General features: G+C 40.1%; 1 protein-coding gene across 6 annotated transcripts in view; it reads left to right on the top strand.

The window, feature by feature from the left end:
* The first annotated feature begins 5,349 nt into the window (after window positions 1-5,349).
* The window catches only part of ldlrap1b (low density lipoprotein receptor adaptor protein 1b), a 48,026-nt gene continuing 36,631 nt past the window's right edge, over window positions 5,350-16,744 (top strand). For 2 of the 6 annotated variants that reach the window (XM_088087422.1, XM_088087423.1), the window contains exon 1: window positions 5,353-5,715. In XM_088087422.1, coding sequence (XP_087943548.1) covers window positions 5,631-5,715 — 85 coding nt within the window. In that variant the 5' untranslated portion in view covers window positions 5,353-5,630. Of the gene's footprint in view, window positions 5,716-16,744 lie in introns of all 6 variants that reach the window. The other 4 variants (XM_088087425.1, XM_088087424.1, XM_042500573.2 and 1 more) reach the window with 4 other exon arrangements.

Raw genomic sequence — 16,744 nt, 5'->3', positions numbered from 1 at the left:
AAAGCAACACTGGGCAGATATTTCACATTAAATTCAGTTTACTGGCTTTTCAGATGCTGTGTTCGCGCTACGAGTGAGAATGCAACAGCGTGATCGCCCACATAGCTGCTGAGTCAGGTTTTGTATAGACATTCTAGTTATATCATCATTGGCTTGTTTGTGGCAGCTACTTGCCAGAAATTACCTTGATGAACATCATGCAAAGTTTGTATTTGGTCAGAAAATATCTGTGCTTTTGATTGATTTCTGAGCCCCATTTAACTGTCACATTTTGCCACCCAAATTTCACCCGTTTGTGTGCACTGCAGTGCACACAAAGCTAGCATAGAGTCAGCTTACTTAGCTAAATAACACAAAATAAGGTAAAAACATACGGTTGATTTATGCCTCATTTAGTTATTGGAGTGCTTAAAAAAAACAACTCAACTTTCAATTTTAGTGTATCATGCCTCCTTTGCTTCAGTTTGGCCATTATTTAATTCAAATTCCTAAACTTTATAGAAGTGCAATAAATACCAGAGTACTCCAGTACTACCATTTATGTACGGTGCCTAAAAAACTGACGGCGCATACATTTTTTTAATGTCGTCGTTGAAGGAAATGCTATTTTTTCTCAGTTATTTTAATGTGTGATTTGATGAATGACTTTGCAATGTTAGTGTGGCTGAAGTAAAATAATATATTAAATATGGGTTCTAGTATAACTTACGATTTGAAATTGGCCAACCAAAAAAGGTTTAAGAAACTGTTGTTCTGGCTGCTGTACTGTTGCTTTACTGCCACTAGGAGGCAGCGTTGACCCATATAACATAGGTTAGAAGAGCTAATCTGTGTCCACACAGGCTCTGGTTATTAACTCTGTCAAGAACCACTAATTCCTTCTTTTCAAGACCAGAAAATCCCATTTAGCACCAACAAAAGGAACTTATGAATAATTTGTTGAGGCAAACCACTGAGCAGCACAAGTCAGAACATAGTGACCAGTAGAGCTCCCACAGAGCCATGTGGCAGCACAGGTCTGGTAGGTGAATGAAGTCAAGAGTGTGCACTGTGAACACAGTGCCACAGGGGAGTACCAGTCTGATGCTAAAACTGTTCAGCACATCTTTCAACATCCCAATTCTTTTGTCTGCTTTTCAAATTCAGACATAATCACCATCAGGGGGTGTCTGTGCCCTGCTGACCTCTGGGTTAGAGATTTCGCTCACTGATGGAACCATAAATGAGAGCAAATTATGGGCTTGCACGCATTTTGATTGGAATGATAATTCATTCATCTAATGCACTTGGAAATTTGGGGACGGTGAATAAAGACTCCCTGTGCCGAGGACAGTGAATTTCAATGCATGAAAGAAGCCCTCCGCTCAGCATTCTGCCACATGCCCGGCTTCCCCAAATACGTCTGATTAACCTGTGCAGTGAGACAAATTTGGGGTAAAGCTCCTCACGCATTCTCTCAGCATTAACCAGTGCCTAGGTTGGCCATGAATTCGTTTTACACTCAATCCTCAGTATTTTATTGCTCTCCTTGTTCCAATTTGGCACCACGCAGTTTGGCAGAGTCAAGCATGTGGAATTAACAGATTATAAAGGTCTTTTTGGGCAGTCCACGTTTGGCACAGCTGTACGTGCGCTGCCATTAGACCTCACTAATCTACAGTAAATCCAGCTGTTTGTAGAGAAGAAGCCTTAAATGAGAAATTCCAGGTATAGCTCTCCTGTTTCTTTTGACCTACTCAATTAACATGAAGAGCAATTTTCTGGGCTGAAATAGAGTTTCCGCCACCGTGCCTCTGTACCTGTCCCTCCGGAAAACACGAAATATGGTGATTAAATTGCTTTTCTCAGATGATGACTGAAGATATTTGCAGCATGGATGAATAGATGCATGTACAGAAATACTCCTGTGGCTGATGCAATGAGGCTTCTGACATGTTTGTCCTCATGTATAAATAAATCTTTCATGCTCACCTTCAGATTGAAGGAATCATCTCTGATGAATTTTGGGCAACCTGCTCACGTGGCCTTACTCAGTTGGATCTTTCTTCTCTCTCCACAAGCAGGAACTCATTGATTTTTCCTCCCAAATACACCTACTGTAACTATGTTGTTGCTTTAAAAGTCAAGATATGTCTTGCATGCTTCGCTGGCTGGCTGATTTACAAGCAGGAGAGTGCACTCTTTTGTCTCAGACCCCTTAGTAAAGCACGGCTGTGGCTGCCAGCAGTGATTTTAGAGGAATGCACCCACCTGAGTACAGAGGGGAGGCTTGGTTTACAGCGCTGCACTGATGCTTTAATAATTCTCCCTTGGGAGCGTTTCTTCGTGTGAATTAAGTCAATGGCATGCTGTTGCTAACGGAGCTACAGATTGCAGATAGTGGTGGTGTTGACTATTATGTCCTTGGGGACGTTAAACCTGTTGCACTCATGTATCTGAGCTTGTCATCTACTATGAAACCCAGTGCTGCGAGATTTTTTAAAGACATTCTCCTGAGTGATTTATTCAGTGGGGGCTGATGTAAGTTTAGCAAAACTCAATACAGAAATTGGGCTTTGAGGTGTCATTGTACATGTTTAAAGAACTGACACAATACACCACAAAACTTTCAGCACCAACCCCCGATTAATATTTTTTTTCTGCCTCCATGCTGGTAATGGAAGCTGTATGTTTTCAGATTGTCCCTACGTATGTCCGAAATCATAAATGCCATATCTCCAGAACACCTTGAGGGAATTTCTTCAAATTTGGCACAAACATCCACTCCGAGTCAAGGATGAACTGATTAGAATTCGATGGTCAAAGGTCAAGGTCACTGTGATCTTGTCTGTTGCATTATGTTGAACACCGTATCTCATGAATGCTTTGATGATTTTTTTTTTTCAAATTTAGCACAAATGTCCACTTTGAGTCAAGGAGGAGGAATTGATTAGAATTAAATTTTTAATGAATGAAAATGCTTCCTGTCATCTCAACAAATGACTGCCTAAAGCAGGTAAGAGACAACAGACAACATAGAGAGACAACATATCAATATAAATATAAATAAGGATGCTATAAAAATAATTACTAAATAAGACTGAAGTATTTATTACTTATTGACTAATATTTACTTCTGACCCAAGAATAAATAGAAAAATGTTATTTGTAGGTATGATTGAGTTTGCTAAATTGGTTGACCTCCTTCTTAATCGCTATCATATTCTTGCATTGTATAAAAAAAAAGTGAGGCTATAAATGGCCACAAAGGGGCATCTTGATCTCTGAGAGATATCAACTGTCAGAACTGTTGTTTATTGACCGAATGTCGACCTTTCCGCCAATAAACATGCATTTTTAATCATGCGCAAAAGAGGTCAATGTGACATGGATTGCTCTTGACTGGCCAGCGGGGTTCCCCTCTTCAGAAATGTGAAATGAGGCATCTTTGTCTGCAGTCTGGGTCTCCCTGACTTCATATTTTTTTCATTAGGAGACCCCTCTCCCCCAGATGTCCAGCAGGGACTCCCTGGCTTTCAATTCTGAACAATGACTCACTGATGTAGCGGGTCTTTTCCAAGAAAAGACCCCCACAGTCTTCCTCTCCTGCAGCTGTTCACTTGTATGATGGGCTATCAGACCGCCAGGACAGAATATGGGGGCTAGGGTTACACATAGTGGAGGGAATGGGCTGAAACTGATCTAAGCAGTGATTATAATACATATTTTGGCAGGGGGTGCAGGGACACATCTCTCCCAGTATTTAAATATTCTCAAAATGCAGCCCCCTCCCCCACCAATACACTGATAAAAAAGAAAGACAGAAACATCTATTCTATAAAAGCAACCACGCACCACTGTCTGCAATAATTATTAGTGAATGTAATCATAATTATAAATAAAATGAACTTTTTTTTTCATTCTTACCAGTTCTTGTTTTAAAGTGAAATGCACTTCTGCATGTGGTTTGTGCAAATGGTGTCGCCATACCCTGGCAGAAACTGTGGCTTGACTACTGTGGGTGCAATCTATGTCAAACGCTCCATTCATCTCGTTTGACCTTGTCTGTGTTTTTCTCGTGAACGCGATATCTATCTATATATTGCCCTTGGTTTTTTTTTTTTTTTTTAATTTGGCACAAACATCTGCTTTGAGTCAGGATGAACTAATAGAATTTGGTGGTCAGAGGTCAACAGTTACTGTGACTGTGTCCATCTTATTTTGTGAATGTGATCTCTCAAGAGGGTATTGAGGGAATTTCCTAAAATGCAGCACAAACGTCTTATTGGACTCATAAATGAACTAATTAAAATTTGGTGGTTGAAGGTCAAAGGTCACTGTGACCTAAAAAAAAAAAAAAGTCAAATGACAATGTCTCAGTGTCAAACACCATACTGTCTCTGTTCTATTACTATCAAGTGTATTAAAAAGTGGAAAAGTAGAATATATTGTGAGTGGTAAATCGGCTTTATCACCGCCAACTGTTATATTTTTTGTAAAGTGTTAGTATGTCATAAGAATTTCCTAAAAAGGTCGTAAAAAGGTCTTGCCAGGCGGCCCTCAATAATATGCTGGCTCCTTAAAATAGCACACAGTCATCATTACTTTAAGAACCCCTGATCTAAGACTTTTGTTTAAAAAATGCTTTACATGATTAGTTTTTGTGTTAAATTTTAATTTATTTTGAGCATCCTTAAGTGCATAGGAGAAAATGCATCCCTCCACGATACAAAAAAGCATATTTCAGAGTTTCTGGCTATGATAAATGGTGTGATTTGGGGGACTTTTTAAAAAACATTCTTTCAAAGCCTGTTTTGGGGGTTATGTGGGTATTCAAAATAAATACAAATGTGACCATTTAAAGTTTAATGTCCCCTAATTCAAACAAAAAAATAATAACTCCCTCCCCAGTGCATAAGAATTATTTGGAATGCCCCCCCACCCCATTTTGTAACACCCCCTCATAAATAACGAACAGTCCCTATTTCAATATTAGCTGTAAATATAACAAAATCCGATATTGCGGTTGCAATAACAACCACATTCACAAAAACACTAATAATTTCTTACTATGACGACGCAAGATGCATTTAGCCGCTCTATGGTGCTATATTAACCTGAAAAGGTGAGTCAGATGAATTGAAGTAGTTCCACCCACAGTCCAACCTCTTTGTGGTCGTGACATTTCTGACATTTCCACAGACTAGACGATGAATTTAGACGCTCACCAAAGAAGAAGCCATGCGGCTGAATTAAACATGAGAGGTCTAAGCACACAGCCCGTGATGTGCCTACCAAATCATGTGTCACAAAAGACAGTGGGTGGGAGTGAAACTGTAACCGTGCGCTGACAGGAACAACAGCAGCACCGCCCGCTCGGGATGTGAGCTCTGCTGCCTGCAACAACCTCACTCGCGTGATTCCACAAACGGGCGTCACGCGCATTATCCGGTTAATTTACATACAAAACACCGCCCAGGGGGACGAACATGATAATCTACCATCGACTGAAAGCAAACCGTGCGGAGGGAAGAAAAAAACAGCCGAAAAAAAGTTTGGAAGGGAGAGAGCTGTTTTAAACCGAGCGGAGTGTTTCGATTCAGACGGAGAGGCGCTTGTCGGGCTCTTTGCCCCACTTTTGGATTACGGATATGGACGCTTTGAAATCCGCTGGAAGGGCAATTATACGGAGCCCCAGTATCGCCAAACAGTCGTGGGCTGCTGGAAGACATAAAAGTGAGTATTCAGTTTGACTATACATCACCGCGAAGGCGTTTAGCTGGTGCTAATTTGGCTAAATCAGAGCTAACCAAGCTAGCTCCTACACGAGGCTAACATTACAACCGGCGTTTACTACTTTACAACTCGGTCTGTGGACCTCAGCTACAGTTGTCGCGGACAAAATAGCTGTCACAGAGAGGGATATAAGGCACACACAGCCACTCGAAAAACGACTATTTCACATTATAGCGAGTGAATTAAGTCTGATGTGTGTTTATTATGCTTTTGAACTTGACAGTCACACTGACAGCAGAGCCCCGCAGCTCGTAGGCTGACTCCTGTTGAGGCTCAGGAACAAGTTGAGCTCCCAAACTGCGTATCTGACGAGTCAAAGCTGCTCGTTTGCATTCACTCGGAGCCCAAAAGCGGAGTATTGCCAGGACAAAAGTTTTTGAAATCCTGCCTGCCACGTCACTCTGCTGTCTGACTGACTGACACGGTTGTGAAATTTACAACCGAGGCTCAGCGGGGAGCTAAAATACCGTGATGTGGGCTGTGGAGCGGCTGGAGAGGGAAGTGGGGGAGTCACGGGAGTGAAAAGGCATGAAAACATGAGTGGTCGTCTTCCTGGCAAGGCTGTACAATCCCGCACTGTTGCTAGGCGATACACTATACAAAAAAAATGAGAGGCTGTGTGAGGAAGGAGTGGTTGCAGAGATCTTATGGGGGAGTGTAGTGCCAATCTCGAGTTATCAGGAAAGACACTTTAGGTTTTGCTCCATATGATGCTGCTTTGTGCCCTTCAGTGTGTACAATCACCACCCAGAGCATGATCACGCTGACTGTACTAGCATGGCTTTCACATAAAAAAAAATCATCATTTATTCAGTCATCATAAGATGATAGAAAATGATGGGACAAAAACAATGAAATGAGTAACAACGAAAATAAGGGGGTGCATGTACTAAAAAATGAACAAGAGGTTTTTTAGGCATTGTTAACACCCATAGTCCTGGTGGCTTTTGGATTTGTCAGTCCTTTTAGTGTTTCAGAGTACAGTTTAATGCTGGAAGTAGTTGATGTTGGGTTTCCGATCAGACCGTTTGCATTTATGGAAAAAAACTTTCCATATATAATGAGTAGAGATGCACATTATTGGATTTTTTTCCCGATATCTGATATACTGATATATAACAATTCATTTGGCCAATAAGTGATACCGATATCGATACACCCCCCCATTATTTTAGTGATCATCATCATAGTGGAATTCATCATATTATGCATACTCTTATCATGATAGCCTATCAGCAGTTGGAGACATAAAATATAATGCTTTTCAATGTCTGCAATATTCATTCATTGTGCAAAATAATAAAAATACTTCAACCTAGAGTTGATGTTTTGTACATGTTGTTTGCTTATGTTCACTTGGTCAATTTAAAAAAAACATGTATTGGTTTGTCGTATCAGCATGAAATCAACATGCCGATATGAAAATATTGGCTGACAGAGATGATCGTGCATGTCTAAAAATGAGATGATTTTAAAAAAGAAAGATCTCTTACCAAATTATTTTTCCCATAGTAAAAGAATGACATTTTCTTTCTGTAAATTAATCTTGTTTTCACAAAATGTTTCAAAAAACAGGTTCAGCATCAGTCCAGAAGAATCAGTGAAGAACTTATTATACATGCATTTATAAAATAAATGCAGAATTGTTTCTGTGCCAGTGTTACAAAATACACAGTATTCAAAGAGATCATTTCTATATTTGCTGGATATATTGAGTGTATAATTTTGAAAATAACCATCGCTGACCTTCTTGCTGACTTAATGTTTGTTATAGTCCATATTGATTTCCAGTTAATGTTTTAAGTGACTATTCCGATAATGTTTGCATCGAGAAGTTTCAGGGCAGGGTATCATGACTCTAAAAAAATGTTTGCATTTGTTATCCTTTATGTTGAGGCCATTTAAAAACATCTATTTAAACACTGGCTTTTTATTAGACATAGTGCTTCCTTGCAGCAATTTCAAAAAACATGGCCCTCCATCAGATACCATGCTATATTCTCAGCATGGCTTTCACATGCTGTCTGAGCAGCCTTTTATGTTTGCTTACACAAAGAGGGAATGCACCCCTGCTCTCATGCCCCACACCCCCCTGTTTTATTTCATAGACAATGGAGCAGTTGGCAGCAAGATGTCACACGTGCCAGACAGTGCAATCGATGCTTTGTTTTGGTCCACTCCTCTCTGGTGGTGGTGGTGGTGGTGGTGGTGGGGGGTGATGCACAATCAGCGTGGTCTGCACACATCTGACCAGGCAGTGGTCACAGAGGGCTAACGACCAATCAATCCCTGCTGCTGGGAGCTGGTGGTCCGCTTTTCACGGCTCCACATTCAATCTGTGGCAATTAGTCACATCCCACCTCTCTGTGCTGCTGCCACAGACAGACAGACAGACAAGCAGAAAGAAGCTGGCGCGTCAGTCATTTATTATCTATCATATAATTTCGTCACCCTCATTGGTTATTCAGTGGAGCTTCCTGTTTTGTCTGTGATCAAGTAACTGTTCATCTTCCTTTCTTGTTTTTTTCCAATCGTTTCAGATAATTACAGGCTCAACTGTGTTTCAGTAGGCACCAGCGAACTGCAGAGTCATGAATAAGAAGGCAACTTGTTTCATCTTGTAGTGTCAGCTCATGCTTCAAGGTGGAGTCTGTTTTTTGCATGAGGTGTAACCAGGTGTAATTTAGACCACAGAACACAAATTGTTGTAATTCATGTATTGGTGTACCTTCTGGCTTGGGTTGTATTCGACATTTAGACAGTCTGACAATTTTGAGGTATACTGGGTTGATTTTCAACCTGCTTTGTGTCATAACAATGTGGGTATTATGTGTGGATGAACTGTGGTAAACTTCCCTTCATTTAATCAGTGTCTATATTGGGGGTCAACAAATTATCTGCAAATTATTTGGCATTTTGCAGGTTTTCTGTAGCGATATATTTTTTTAATGATTGCTGATAAAATGAATTTATTAAAAAGTGCAAAGAAAGTGTTAGCATGGGAGAAACTTATACTTTTTATAACCCCAGGGAGCTATTTTTATTTATTGTTTTTTGATAAAAATGTTTCACTTCACTTTATTTAAAACGGAAACTTGGTTTATATGCTGTTGAAAGTTTCAGTTTTGGTCAAACAACTGCTAAAGGCATTGAAACAAGGTTTTGTGTTTGAGTTTGTAATATTCCAAATTCTAATTCCTGACAGAAAGATGTTCATTTTTTATTGTAAATGCATATCAGATCCAAATATCGGTTATCAGTCTCATTCACTTCTAATAATTAGTATCGGCCCTGAAAAACCAGTATCGGTTGACCCCTAATCAACAGATAGACCTGCCACTGTCTCTCACCCACTCTCTCAGAAAGTCAGGCTGATATCCGATCAAACAGTGAAACTAGGCAGTGCTGATCAAATGTAAATCAGGATCATGTCACTGCACCACCTATTCCTCCCCTAAAATGTTTTCAGAAAGACATTTTAATCCCTGTTTTTAACGAGAATTTGCGAAAAGGAAGTCGGCTTCGTACTGCTTCCTGCTCTGTGAAAACAAGAGACAAAATGACTGAGATCAAAAGGTAAATCTAAGTAGCGCTGATAAGATTCTCAGATGTTATCAGAAACATGTTTTAGTGCACTGTTTTACTGTAATGCAAGATCATTTGTTACCCGCCTTCTGTCATCGTGTTAACGGACAATCATGCATTACATCAGCTACCAGCGGGAGCACTTTGTGGCCTGATATCTGCATTCTGGTAGTTGTAAATTTTCTACCTCTTTAGCAAAAGCAAATGACTTTTTTCTCTCATTTCTCTGGTCATTTAGGACCAATTTCAAAGTATTTGTGTTTTTCTACTGCATAGACTGCTTAGTTTCACGTGAGGACCCTCTTTATATTGGTGAAATACTTCTTTAAGGGTGTTTTGTCTCCTGTGTAGGCTTGGTCTTGTCAAAGCAGCCTATTCATGTCATTGGCATCTATCAGCACTGCATTCCTTTTCTCCCTCTGTCAGTTTTGGATAGTAACAGGTTCCAGCATTGTTTTCATAAAGCTGGCCCATGTCTCTTTAATGATCTCCGCATGTCAACATTGAAAGTAGGCTGACAGTAGCTTTGCCCTGTTCTCCTTGCTTTTGCAGTCAAGAATGTCGGCTATGTCATTTCCTGCATTGTTTTAAACAGCTCAGTTTCTTTTTTGGCAGTCTGCTGAGCTGACAAAAATGTTTCTCAGCACTGCCCTCCCATTACATTCAAATAGTTCCCAGTTTTGGGGAGGGGAGGGGAGGGGAGGAGGGGGGGTGTATGTAAAATCTACCGTCTTTTTTTAGGTCATGAAGGCCCCGTCTTTTTTTGAGCCAATTTGAAAAGTGTGGGAGGCAGAAAATCCTTGTCTGCACTGAAGAGAGACAGCTCACCTCCCACGTCCCTCCCCGGTCAAGGAGCTGTCTTCTGTGGGGTTGTCAATACTGAAGCAGCTACATATCAGGATGTCAGTGGACACATGCAGATGGTTCATGGGAAGTGTGTAAACCATTTGGATTGTATCATTACAACACCTTGATGTGTAAGCCAATGCTGCTGATACTAGAGCTGGGCGATATAGCTAAAAATGTTATCCCGACAAAAATCTTCATGTTGGTCGATACCAATAATTGTTAACCAAAAAAGTCATATTATTATTTCTTTCAACTTTGAAAGGCTGATTTTGGGGAAAAAATGAAACCAGATGGTCAGTTGTAGTTTTAACCATTAATTATTGTCAGAAATAACAGTCACAACACTTCACAACTCTGAGGTAGATTTACAGCAGTTATAATCAAAATAATGCCAATAAATAAAACGATAAATAGTCAAAGATATCTTAATTCTATTCAGCAGCATATCATGCTTTGTACATCTGGTTTAAAATATTTTCTAAGTGTTTTAGCAGCAATGGGAAAAAAATCACCAAAAAAAAAATCTCTGTTGTGGTCAGTACTTTCCATTAAATTTTTACACCCACAGTATCTGCCGTTTCTTAATCAAAACAATAACAAAGAACAGATTTTGATGATGTTGTCCTGTCCAGTCTGTCTGACGTGACTAAGGCAGAAATCATGTTTACAGATGAGGAAATATACAAAAGTTAAATCATTACTATCACAGTCACATTATGTCTTGTCATTATATGAAGTTGCCAGCTAGTCAGTCACATTAACTTATTAACTGTACAGCTACTGTAGCTAATGTTATAGTCAACGTTATCCACGGTCAAAACAGTCATACTAGAAATATCTTGCATGTGTTAAATGTTGTTGTAATGTTATTAGGTGTCGATCGATATTGGTGCCGATTATTATGACTTAATGAGGCCAATAACTGATATTTGTAACCAATATGCATTTACAATAACAATAAAAATCTTTCTGTCAATGTTTAGAATTTGTAACATAACAAACTCCAACACAAAACTTTGTTTAAATGCCTTTGACAAATGTTTAATCAAAACTGAAACTTTCAACATCATATTCAGCAAGTTCCCAGCATGTTTTCATTTATTAAAGTTCAATGAAAATTTAAATAAAAGAAAAACAAACAAAAGAAAAAAAAATTGCTCCCTGAGGTTTTATAAAGTAGAAGTTCCTCCCATGCTGACTCTTTTTGCATATATTGCAGACTGCCTTCCCTGGTGTTGGTTGAGTGTAATATGCACACTTTTTCAGTAATTAACTTTATAGGCGATCATTAAAATAAAACGCCAATACGGATAATAGGCAGTATGCCAGTATCGGCTCAGATAATCGGCCAAGTCCATAATCTGTCAATCCCTAAACGTTATAACAGTACCGTAAATATTAATGGCAGGCGTAGCTGGCCAGTCTTGCCTTCTTCTTCTTTACTACTGCTTTTCTTTCTTCTGATTATGGCAGGCGGTAACTGGTGCTTAAGATGCATTATCGCCTCTATCTACGGGTGTATGGGTGGTTTAATCATATGGAGGAGTCATAATACATTTATTATATCACTATCGAGGAAAATGTTATTGAGATAATTATCCTTTTATTGCCCAGCCCTACTTGGTGGTGCTCTGGAGTTGGTGTCTTGACCTAATAGCATTTTGTACATTATTCAGATAGCGTCAGTGCAGTGACAGAAGTTGGGGTTGGACTTAAATTATACATCTGTCACTATAATTTAAATTGCATAACAAATAATAGACACAGTAAACCTCTAATTACATATTTCACCATGAGTACAACAGAGTGTGTGTGTGTGGTCTGCACAGGCCAGTCCCTGCTGCACCTCTGGCCCTGCTATGTCCAGTCAGTGCTCTGTCCCCTGCACAAAGTCACCCAAAGGGTGCTGCCAGCCTGTAATGGAGATTGCTTCCTGCAGGATTCCTTTATGGAGTTGTAAAGCCCTTCCTGATTTATTGCCGTTAGATCTTCTGTATCTGTAAGCTTCTGTGTGTAGAGTCACGTGTGCATATGTGCGGATAGGACTGCACAATCATGCTTTGTCACTGTTTCTACTAGAGGGGAATTTTTAATCCTGCGGGAGAAATGGATGTTTGACTTTCTCTTGTTTCAGCTGACGCAGCAGGAAAAAAATAGGATACTTAAAACATCAGAATTGTTATCATTACACCAGTAACTGGCACAGGCTAAGTTGAGCGGTAAATTAGAGTATGATGAATATGTGAGGCAATCTCTTCTCATCTGTTATTCACTGTGCTATATTACATCCAGTTGCTGGTGATTAGAGAAATGTGCATCTATTCCCAATCCCATGTGTTATTATTTCAGGATAAACAGAATTTCTCTTTCTGTGTAAACTGCAAAAGACATCTCCTAATTAAAAAGCATAGTTTCATGGTAAACACAAAATAAGAAAATTTATTCAAAGAAACAGACAGAACATCTTACATTGCCCCACATTTCTCACAGTATAGAAAGACTTTGCAATTCTGGGAGGACAGAAGGGAAGTCTTGGGCAGGAAGCACAGTGGCTAACCAGTCACCTTCCTGGTAAGAAATAATTGATGTAATCTCCTTCAGCCATATGTGAAGACATATGGTCAGTGTGCTAGTTCACAGTCCTTTAGCTTATTGTCTGTAGGAGATCTTGTGACGAAATAAACGCCATCTGAGACTGTTACAGCAAGGAAAGGCCCACAAATCCCAATTAAGTATATTTAGACAGCTATCTACGCCTGGAAACGGTTACGTTGTTGGTCATTCAGTGTCCTCAGCAATTACAACTCCTTCCCTTTTTAATCTGTTCTGAGCAAGCGAGTTAATAATACTGCAGCAGGCATGATAAGAGCTTTGCTCTTCAGCTCCTATAAAGCACAAGTGACCACCTGCAGCTGTAATAGCCTTCTTTTTCTTAAACTTGTCAATCAAGCTGTTGAGGTTTTGGAATGAAACTCAAAGTAGTTGGTGAAGCTTCCCCAACTTTGTCAGCGTGTAACTCAGGAAAGACTTGATCTTTTTATTAGCACCAAAACACCCAGTTATCCCTGTTGTGTTCTGCCAGTGGCAGTGGATTCTAACGAAGCCTCACATGACACGCCCGTTATCCTGAACTCATCTTGTATACGAAATCTCTAGGAATGTGTTATTTTTATGAATGGGAGATTCCCTTAACGCTCATTAACCTGCCATTCTCCCCTTCTCCTGTGCATCTGCCGCTGCTGCCAAAATTAGCCCTCAAGTTGAAACATGTCTCTGCAAAGACCTGCATCTAAATGTTGTAGAAAGGATGCAGAGAAGCTGACATGCACACCTCCAAAATCACATTACGCAAATACGTGGTCCCGTTTGTCAGACTGGTTAAACAAGAGGGATATTCATCAGCCCTTGGGGCAAAATGTGCCTGAATGCAAAATCACAGCGTCAAAGCAATGGATATACCGTTTTTATTGTATTGGTTTGGTGTATTAGTACTTATGGGTACTTTCTGTTCATAATAACTGAAACCTGACTTACAGTCCGACCAGGTCCAAATTCTTTTCACTTCAGTTCTGTTGGATCCGGTTCGGGTGTCTGATCTCAGATTTGTGTTTTAGTATGTCTAAGAGCTCATTTATACTCGGTATTATCATGTATTTGGTGATCCTAACATAAGCAGACATCAGAGACACATCACACTTCACACCTGTGTCTACCATGTGTCTCCAGCTGACCGCTTGTATTCGGATATTGTTACTATCCATGTCACTTAAGCTAGAAAGTACCCCATATGCGCTTATTACATCAACACTCTTGCTAGCTGCTTGATTGCATGCATGTTCGTCACCTTAGTGGTTGTGTTGGTGTAGCTAGCAATATTACTGTCAGTACAATGGAAACACGTCTCCATCCAAAGAGCTAAACAATGGATGGTTACACGACACTTTATCCAACTTATCATCAAATGTGCATCATCTTAAAGCGTTAGCACACTGCCACTAAAATAACCTCCACATCCTACACCGATAACCTAGTCCTTGTCAGGGACACAACAGGACCTATTAGCGTTTACACTACAAATCATATGTGCTCAAATGTATCACAGACCACCCCGGCAAGTAGTTTGACATATCAGATCACAGTGTGTCTTATTGGATGTTTACAATTACATTTAGCGTTGTCCATAGATTACCCAAAACCCAAATTACCCAAATTAACTCTCTATCAGCTCTGATCACACCACCTGATCACAATTATTAGTTTCCCATTGACCAATCATTTTGGCTCTACTTTCTCCACCCGGCAGCGTATTGTTCTGTTGACGGTCTTGGATATTTGTCTCTCTTTTGTTTGTCTTTTTAGGTCAACCACATTTTGCTTTGGGTCTAATTATCATTGGTTTTTATTTTGGAGGCATTTTGATTGTCCTTAGTTGCCCTTTCAGATCAGGACTTCAGATCAGGTCTTCCACAAGTCTGTTCCAGATCAGCTCCAGAGTTTTAGACCTAGCTTGGTGTGTTATATGTTATACTTAACATCAACCTCCAGTCAATGCTGTGTGCATGTAAGCTGCTCGTGCTCATAGACTTGAAGATGCATCCAGCCCTGTTTGTTGTTATCATTCAAGTTGCAGTAGGATCTAACTCCTCCTGGATGGCGCGGCTGTGCACAGGGTGCTTGTACGATCAGTTTCATAACCCTGCTTCTTGTTGAGAGTACATTCTGGCCTCAGCTGGTCATCAGCTGTAATCCCTGACTGGCACAACCACTCATTTCTCCTCCCTCTTTCGCTCTCCTCACTTTCCCTCTTTGAGTGGATTAAGCCAATACTCACAGACACGTGTCTCAATGTTATGATTTAAACCATGACTTTAAGACTCTTATCTTCTACAAATCCTTTCCTTCAACCAACCGGAATTGTTTTAGACGGTCATCAAATTAAATACCGATAGTTACACAGTCATGCAGCGCTGCCTCCGTATTATTGGGATTGCTATTTGAGAATATTATAAGCCTGCCGGTGTAGAAGATGAAATAAGAGGAGCACCCTGGTGCCCAAGGACGGAGAGAAAAGAGGTCACAGGCTGCTGGACATAAAGGATCCCCACAGACTGTTCATCTTACTTACTTTGTATTGATTGCTCTTTTAGTGAACTGGCCTGAACTTTATGTCTCTGTGGTCATTTGTATCTATAAGCTGTTGGTGTATTTGTGTGCGTCACACGGAGAGGCTTCGACCTGGGTTTGCTATAATATGTAAAACATTTCCTGTATCCTTTCCACTGACACTGAAGTTAAGAAGGGGGACAATGGTACTGGATCAGTCTTTGTACCAGGCGGGGACAGACAGTGACAATCACCCCATGTGTATTAACACAATTTTTTCCTTTGAATAACACTCAGTCTTTGTCTTTTTAACAATGCTCTATTGTTGCCTTTTCCTGTAATAGCTGTGTTTCTTTTTAAAAAGTGGTGATGATGGTGCTCATCTCTGACCTCCACCAACATCGACAGCCTGTACAGAACACACATATAGATACAGTACATAACATGGGTACAACTGCACAAGATAGTCTGCGATATAGAAATGTAGGACTTAACTTTTTGGTGGCATAGTTAGAGGTTTTCCAAGACTCGCTCTCTCTCTCAACAAGCTTTGCGCTGTGTCTCTGTGTATCCCTGCAGGCATCCTTCCTCATCTGAGTCGGCACTTTCTAAATTAGCCCAAAGTGTCCTGATTGGAATCTAATAATGCTGGAATAGGTTTTTCTTGCACGTGTCTTGTTGCTGTGAGATAAGTGGAGGTCATCTCACCACCAGCCGGGGTCAGCTGGGGCCTTAAACAGCTGAAGATACATGAGCAAATTTTGCCTTGGTGACTGGTTGTGTTTGGGTTGTACCATAGTAATTGGGTACTATTGATCTATTAGACAACCCCTTTGTTTTCAAAGGGTGCTTGTGATTTGTCTTAAAGCACAAGTGATAATATTCTATATTTTTCTTATTGTCAACAAATTCCATTAAAAGACCAAAACAAACAATGGATTAATCCTTGTTAGTATTTATGTGTGCATCCAAAGTCTTCTTTCTAGACCATAGACTTCCACTGTTGTGCACAAACAGAAATACATCAGTGCGCCACACTGCTCTGGGTGACATGTACGTTCATTTATGTGAACTCAGTTTTATTAGAATCAGAATTTATTGACCAAGTAAGTGTGCGTATACAAGCAATCTGAATCTGTTTTGTGTGTGTGTGTGTGTGTGTGTGTGTGTGTGTGTGTGTGTGTGTGTGTGTGTGTGTGCGCCAATTCCAAATACACTGGCCTGCTGCCGGAAATCCAGCCTCACCAAATGTGTATCAATTCACTGCTGAAGACAGTCTGGAAAAACGCACTGTTTTCAAGTTTTTCAAAAACTAACAGGGATGCACCGATTTGTCGACTGAACATCTGTATTAGCAGATATTCACCTTGCTGAATGTGATCAGCCTGTTTCAAAATAAATTTTAGGCCAAAAAGCAGGCCTCAGGAATACC

This window comes from Plectropomus leopardus, chromosome 14 (genome assembly GCF_026936395.1).
Source record: "Plectropomus leopardus strain MGB_pleo_1.0 chromosome 14, ASM2693639v1, whole genome shotgun sequence".
NCBI classification, from domain to species: Eukaryota; Metazoa; Chordata; class Actinopteri; order Perciformes; family Serranidae; genus Plectropomus; species Plectropomus leopardus.
This window is presented reverse-complemented; position numbering and strand designations above follow the sequence as displayed.